This window comes from Branchiostoma belcheri, unplaced genomic scaffold, assembly GCF_001625305.1.
Source record: "Branchiostoma belcheri isolate BF01 breed outbred unplaced genomic scaffold, Haploidv18h27 scaffold8, whole genome shotgun sequence".
Lineage (NCBI taxonomy): Eukaryota > Metazoa > Chordata > Leptocardii > Amphioxiformes > Branchiostomatidae > Branchiostoma > Branchiostoma belcheri.
In genome coordinates this window covers 5,414,081-5,422,199 of record NW_017804464.1, presented here as the reverse complement: position 1 = coordinate 5,422,199, position 8,119 = coordinate 5,414,081, and the positions used below count along the sequence as shown (strand labels likewise).

Genomic DNA, 8,119 nt, shown 5'->3' with positions numbered 1-8,119 from the left:
GTAAGCGGAAGTAAGCGCGGAAAGGAGAACTGTGTCAAGTAAAAACGGACCAGTGCCTCGGGCACAACAGGCATAGAATAACCCGTACAGATCATGGAGAGTAAGCTTACACCAGTGCAAATGTCACTTGCTGCCAGGTTGGCCATCAGAATGTAGACCGGTTTGTGCAGTGTCTCCTGCTTGACGATTGCCGCGATTGGTAGACAATTACCCAGGATGGACCAAATCGCAAGACCGCATAAGATGTACGAAAACCATACAAATATGGAAATGTCTGGTTTCATTCCCGAGCTTTGATTCTGTTGATCTTCACCGAGACATTTTAATTGAGCAGAAGTTGAGTTTTCAGCTAACTGCGAGGTGCTGTAGTTGCCCGCAATCAAGCTGCAGTTCGAAGATACGTCTTCTTGAACTGTTAAGGGGACAAAACTGTCGATGTCCATACTGTCATCGTTACTAATTTCTCTTGAACTGTTCGTGCTGATTCTAGGTGCCAAAGTTCCTCCCAAACAGTGACTCAATACAACAAAAATACACAACGCTATCCGGGTGTACAGTCCTCCGCACAACATTATTACAGATTACAGAAGAAGAATGACAAAATACCGACAATGTCAGGGTGTCACCAGACTGCACAGGGCGGTGTCTGTATTCCTCTTCAGGGATCGAGAACAAGAGCGATGAAGTACCGAATGTGTCGAGTTGTCACAACACGTTATCTTCACTATTTCCTGAGAAAACCTTTTACGACTCTCCCAAATGGATGGATATATTAAACGTCTCCTGCAAAGACTTGTCTCACATACGCTTTTCTAAGGTTGTAAATTGGCCAAATTACAGTATCAGTGCCGTCCAAGCAATGCGTGCAACATGATTTGAGACGTTGTATATGTACCCGCTTGCCATTAACACGTTGCATGATGTTGTACAGTCTACCGAACAGGTGCAGGAAAGTTTGGATTATCAGAAAGTGCCCTTCGGAAGCAGCAGCAAATATCTCTGCTTTCCAAATGACGTAGAGAATTTGTTTAGGAATTTCTTCAACAATTGAAAGCAAACCCGTGCACTCAAAGAATTACAAAATTAAAGTTTTTCACCTGCCAACAGCCGGATCTTGTAGGACGTAGACTTAAACCCACATCCCTAACGTTTTCATCCATAAACACCTGCTACCGGGCTATTGTTTGGACGCTTTAAACTTTTTTGAACGTCCTATCGTTCATACAAGAGTCTATCATTGAATTTAAAGAGAAAGATTTGACGTGCTAGGGTGATGGGCTTTGGTGGCAAAAAGCTTTTTGTTCGGGACAAATGTTATAGGGCATTTCATAATGTAGAATTCGGGGTATTTGGAAGTAAGGTAAAGGTGAACATTGAGTATGAACTTAAGCAAGCTCTTGTACTAACAGTTTGTGGTGTCGGTTTACGTAATATACTATGTACATTTATCCGCATCCATGTACACACATGGACTCGGCGTCTCTGACGCTAGCATGTATAACATAATTTCATTTATTCTTCCATTTATTCATGATTATTTTTACACACGCAAAGTACGCGGATGCACACACACACACATTTTATTTACGTTATATCTTGGATATACATGTATCGTAATAAATGACATGTGCAAAGAAGAAAACTGACACCGTTTTAGATGAAACGTAGTCCATGTATTAAGACGTCTTTTGAGTAAATACGTTTTTCTAGTACTCTAACTCACGTATTTTACCCTTTTGCCTATCGTTACTTATATTACATTTCAAATGACTTATTGAATACACTGTTTACTGAATCTACAACTATCAATCAAATGTGACTCTGACCTCCTTCAGCTATTACGATATCATAAAACAGATGACACAAAGTTTTTCTGCATCTTCGTAAGAGAAACTTATCACTAGACATTGTACTACAAACTTTGCGTTCCAGTGACATGACAAAATGGCACCAAAGGCTACATTTAGCTACTCAAGAATATGGATAGTTCCTCTGTTGTGCTTCAAAACCGTATACAGCTCTTGTGCAACATTTGTATCATCATACAATAACACACTGTTAACAACGATGGTATCATCTCAGTATTATACACGTGTGACTTAAGGTGCAAAAATGGATTGGTGAATTAAGTGATCTGTATTTTCCTACAGTTCCTGTGCTTGGCTAGAATTACCAATTCTAAAATGATATAACAAATTTACATGCATATTTCATAACGTTCATATTGTTGAACTACCTTACATCACCCAATATTTTACGAAACATTTTGGAATATGTCATATCTTTGTCGTTCATATCTCGGTGGTCGTTTTGAGGTCAAATTATCTGGGTCAATGGGCCGCGATTTGTAGAACGTTTCATGTGTAGGCTTGTAGCATTGTATGTCCATGGTCCTATTCATTTACATTTTATCTGCAGGCCAGATTCATTTGCTTTTATTTTTGAACCGTCGTCAAAACAAATGCAGTTGTCCTTTTCTTCGGGTGCAATGCGTTTACGGCGCGGCCAAAGAAGAGACGCTTGACGCCACGGCGAATTTCCTTCAGTCGGAAGCCGTAGATGATTGGATTAAGCGCGGAATTTACGATGACAAACCCTATCCTGGGCGGGCCTTTGATGCCGCAGTCTTGTTTGCAGGCAATGCCTTCGGCGATTCTGATGCAAAATGGCAGCCACCCTACTAGAAACAGAATGGTGATGATGAGAACGGTGATTGATGATTTCCTACTGGTTCTGTGTTGGGCGTGCACTGCGGCTTCTTGCCGCTTGATGGCGCTAACCTGCTGCCATAGACACCAGAAGACGCCGAGATTGAGGCCCACGATTGCAGTCATCGGTATGAAGACTAGCACCAAGACAAGGACCAGGTAACTGTAGGCATAGCTTGCGCTTGAAAGAGGAATACATTCTACCGCACAGTTCCAGCCAAAGTACGGCAGCATTGCGAAAATGCCACTCCAAACCCATACGACAGCGCTCATTATCAGGCAGCGGTCGTTAGTGACGTTGTTGACGTAGGTCATGCCATGGACAATGAACCAGTAGCGCTCAGCCGTCAGGGTCAGCAGACTGTAAGCGGAGGTAAGCGCGGAGAGGAGAACTGTTGTGAAGTAGAAATGCGCCAGTACATCAGGCAGAACAAGATCAGTATAAGAATAAGCCGTACAGTACACGGAGAGTAAGGTTACACCAGTGCAAATGTCACTTGCTGCCAGGTTGGCCATCAGAATGTAGACCCGTTTGTGCAGTGTCTCCTGCTTGACGATTGCCGCGATTGGTAGACAATTCCCCACGATGGACCAAATCGCAAGACCGCATAAGATGTATGACAACCAAATAGATAGAGCAGTATTTGGTTTTATTGCCGAGGTTTGGTTCTGTTGGTCTTCACTGAGACATTTTTGTTGAACAGAAGTTGAGTTTTTAGGTAACTGCGAGGTGCTGTCGTTGCCTGCAATCAAGCTACAGTTCGTAGATACGTCTTCTTGTAGTGGTGTACCGACAAAACTGTCGATTTCCATACCGTCGCCGTTACTAATTTCTGTTGAACTGTTCGTGTTGATGTTAGGTGCCAAAGTACTCCCCAGACAGTGACTCAATACAACAAAAATACACAAAGCCATCCCGTTGTAATGTCGTATGCACAGCATTATTAGAGAATACAGAAGAAGAATCAGAAAATACCGACAATGTCAGGGTGTCACCAGACTGAACAGGGCGGTGTCTGCATTCCTCTTCAGGGAGAACAAGAGCGATGAAGTACCGGACGTGTCGAGTTGCCACAGCACGGTATCTTCGGTATTTCCTGAGAAAACCTTCGTCTGTTCTACGACACTCCCAAGAGGATGAAATTTCAAACGTCTCGTTTCAAGACTTGTCTTACAGACACTTCTCTGAGGTAGTTAATCGACCAAATTACAGTATCAGTGCCGTCCAAGCAATGCGCGCAACATGATTTGAGACGTTGTATATGTACCCGCTTGCCATTAACACGTTGCATGATGTCGTACAGTGTACAGAACAGGTGTAGGAAAGTTTGGATTATCAGAAAGTGCCCTTCGGAAGCAGCATTAAATCTCTCTGCTTTCCAAGTCACGTAGAGAAGTTGTTTTGGGATTTCTTCAACAATTGAAAGCAAATCCGTGCACTCAAAGAATTACAAAATTAAAGTTTTTCACCTGCAAACAGCCGGATCTTGTAGGACATAGTCTTAAACCCATAATCCCTAACGTTTTCATCCATGAACACCTGCCTCTGCGCTATTGTTTGAATGCTTCAAACTTTTCAAAACATCCTATCGTTCATTCAATAATCTACGACTGGATTTAAAGAGAAAGTTTTGACGTGCTATAGGGTGATGGAATTTGGTGACAAAAAAGCTTTTTTTCGGGCAAAAATGTTATAGGGCATTTTGTACCAAGGAATTCAGGGTATTTGGAAGTTAGGTAAAGGTGAACATTGAGGATGAACTTTAGTACGCTCTTGTGCTAACAGTGTGTGGTGTCGTTTTACGTATGTACACACATGGACTCGGCGTCTCTGACGCTAGCATGTATAACATAATTTCATTCATTCTTCTATTTATTCATGATCATTTGTACAATCGCAAAGTACGCGCTGGCACACACACATCCACACACACACACACACATATTTATTCACGTCATTTCTTGGATATATCGTAATAAATGACCTGTGCCAAAAAAACAGACAGCATTTTAGATAAAACGTAGTTCATGTATTGCGACGTCTATTGAGGAATACATTTTTCTACGCTTGTTTATGCATTTTACCCTTTTGACTATCTTGACTTATAGTACATTTCAAAGGACATATTTAATACATTATCTATACTGCAGCTGGATCTACATCTAGCAATTAAATGTGACTCGGTCCACCTTCAGCTATCACCATATCATAACACAGGTAGCACAAAACCTTGTGCATCCACACAAAAAACCTTATCACTAGACATTGTATTAACAAACTTTACGTTCCATGTAGCATTGACATGGCAAAATGGCACCAAAAGGTACATTTTGCTACTCTAAAAGGAATTTTCTGTCGTGCTTTACAAACCGTATAGCAACTCGGCAACATTTTCATTACCATACACTAACACATTTTTAACGACAACAGTAGGATCTCACTATTATACACGTCTGACTTTTAGATGGGTGAATCAAGTGATCGATATTGCTACAGTTCCTATGCTTGACTAGAATGACCAATCCTAAAATGATCTAACAAACTTACGTGTATAATTAATATAATGTTCAAATTGTAAAACTACCTTACGTCGCCTGATATGTATCAAAACAATTTTGAATCAGTCTTATCTTTGTCTTTCATATCTAGGTGGTCGTTTTTAAGTCAAATTCTCTGGGTCAATGGGTCGCCATTTGTAGAACGATTCATATATAGACTAGTAGCATTGTATGTCCATGGTCCTATCCATTTACATTTTGTCTGCAGGCCAGGTTTGTTCGATTTTATTTTTGAACCGTTGTCAAAACAAATGCAGTTGCCCTTTTCTTCGGGTGCAATGCGTTTACGGCGCGGCCGAAGAAGAGACGCTTAATACCACGGCGAATGTCTTTCAGCCGAAAGCCGTAGACGATTGGATTAAGCGAGGAATTTAAGATGACAAAACCTAGCATGGGCGGGCCTGTGATGCCACAGTCTTGTTTGCAGGCAATGCCTTCGGCGATTTTGATGCAAAATGGCAGCCACCCTACTAGAAACAGAATGGTGATGATGAGAACGGTGATTGATGATTTCCTACTGGTTCTGTGTTGGGCGTGCACTGTGGCTTCTTGTCGCCTGATAGCGCTAACCTGCTGCCACAGACACCAGAAGACGCTAACATTGAGGCCCACGATTGCCGCCATTGGTATGAAGATCAGTATCAAGACAAGGACCAGGTAACTGTAGGCATAACCTACACCCGCAAGAGGCATACATCCTATGCCTACCGTACAGTTCCAGCCGAAGTTGGCCAAATTACAGTATCAGTGCCGTCCAAGCAATGCGTGCAACATGATTTGAGATGTTGTATATGTACCCGCTTGCCATTAACACGTTGCATGATGTCGTACAGTGTACAGAACAGGTGCAGGAAAGTTTGGATTATCAGAAAGTGCCGTTTGAAAGCGGCAGCAAATCTCTCTGCTTTCCAAGTCACGTAGAGAATTTGTATAGGGATTTCTTCAACAATTGAAAGCAAACCCGTGCACTCAAAGAATTACAAAATTAAAGTTTTTCACCTGCAAACAGCCGGATCTTTTAGGACATAGTCTTAAACCCATAATCCCTAACGTTTTCATCCATGAACACCTGCCTCTGCGCTATTGTTTGAATGCTTCAAACTTTTCAAAACATCCTATCGTTCATTCAAGAATCTACGACTGGATTTAAAGAGAAAGTTTTGACGTGCTATAGGGTGATGGGCTTTGGTGACAAAAAAGCTTTTTTGGGCAAAAATGTTATAGGGCATTTTGTACCAAGGAATTCAGGGTATTTGGAAGTTAGGTAAAGGTGAACATTGAGTATGAACTTAAGCAAGCTCTTGTGCTAACAGTTTGTGGTGTCGGTTTACGTAATATACTATGTACATTTATCCGCATCCATGTACACACATGGACTCGGCGTCTGTGACGCTAGCATGTATAGCATAATTTCATTTATTCTTCCATTTATTCATGATTATTTTTACACACGCAAAGTACGCGGATGCACACACACACACATTTTATTTACGTTATATCTTGGATATACATGTATCGTAATAAATGACATGTGCAAAGAAGAAAACTGACACCGTTTTAGATGAAACGTAGTCCATGTATTAAGACGTCTTTTGAGTAATACGTTTTTCTAGTACTCTAACTCATGTATTTTACCCTTTTGCCTATCGTTACTTATATTACATTTCAAATGACTTATTGAATACACTGTTTACTGAATCTACAACTATCAATCAAATGTGACTCTGACCTCCTTCAGCTATTACGATATCATAAAACAGATGACACAAAGTTTTTTTGCATCTTCGCAAGAGAAACTTATCACTAGACATTGTACTACAAACTTTGCGCTCCAGTGACATGACAAAATGGCACCAAAGGCTACATTTCGCTACTCAAGAATATGGATAGTTCCTCTGTTGTGCTTCAAAACCGTATACAGCTCTTGTGCAACATTTTTATCATCATACAATAACACACTGTTAACAACGATAGTATCATCTCAGTATTATACACGTGTGACTTAAGGTGCAAAAATGGATTGGTGAATTAAGTGATCTGTATTTTCCTACAGTTCCTGTGCTTGGCTAGAATTACCAATTCTAAAATGATCTAACAAATTTACATGCATATTTCATAACGTTCATATTGTTGAACTACCTTACATCGCCCAATATTTTACGAAACATTTTGGAATATGTCATATCTTTGTCGTTCATATCTCGGTGGTCGTTTTGAGGTCAAATTCTCTGGGTCAATGGGCCGCCATTTGTAGAACGTTTCATGTGTAGGCTTGTAGCATTGTATGTCCATGGTCCTATTCATTTACATTTTATCTGCAGGCCAGATTCATTCGCTTTTATTTTTGAACCGTCGTCAAAACAAATGCAGTTGTCCTTTTCTTCGGGTGCAATGCGTTTACGTCGCGGCCGAAGAAGAGACGCTTAATACCACGGCGAATGTCTTTCAGCCGAAAGCCGTAGACGATCGGATTAAGCGCGGAATTTAAGATGACAAACCCTAGCATGGGCGGGCCTGTGATGCCACAGTCCTGTTTGCAGGCAATGCCGTCGGCGATTTTGATGCAAAATGGCAGCCACCCTACTAGAAACAGAATGGTGATGATGAGAACGGTGATTGATGATTTCCTACTGGTTCTGTGTTGAGCGTGCACTGCGGCTTCTTGTCGCCTGATAGCGCTAACCTGCTTCCACAGACACCAGAAGACGCTAACATTGAGGCCCACGATTGCCGCCATTGGTATGAAGACCAGCATCAAGACAAGGACCAGGTAACTGTAGGCATAACCTACACCCGCAAGAGGCATACATCCTATGCCTACCGTACAGTTCCAGCCGAAGTTCGGCAGCATT

General features: G+C 41.5%; 3 protein-coding genes across 3 annotated transcripts in view; 1 reads left to right on the top strand and 2 right to left on the bottom strand.

The window, feature by feature from the left end:
* Window positions 1-284, bottom strand: part of LOC109486094 (melanocortin receptor 5-like) — an 883-nt gene extending 599 nt beyond the window's left edge. Inside the window, 1 exon segment of the mRNA XM_019789778.1 lies at window positions 89-284. Within this exon segment, the coding sequence (XP_019645337.1) occupies window positions 89-284 (196 nt within the window).
* LOC109486091 (sushi, von Willebrand factor type A, EGF and pentraxin domain-containing protein 1-like) overlaps window positions 1-8,119 on the top strand; it is a 34,874-nt gene that overhangs the window by 6,861 nt on the left and 19,894 nt on the right. The gene's annotated exons all lie outside the window — the stretch shown is intronic.
* LOC109486092 overlaps window positions 2,436-8,119 on the bottom strand; it is a 7,353-nt gene continuing 1,669 nt past the window's right edge. Inside the window, exon 2 of the mRNA XM_019789777.1 lies at window positions 2,436-3,377. Coding sequence (XP_019645336.1) covers window positions 2,436-3,377 — 942 coding nt within the window. The remainder of the gene's footprint in view (window positions 3,378-8,119) is intronic.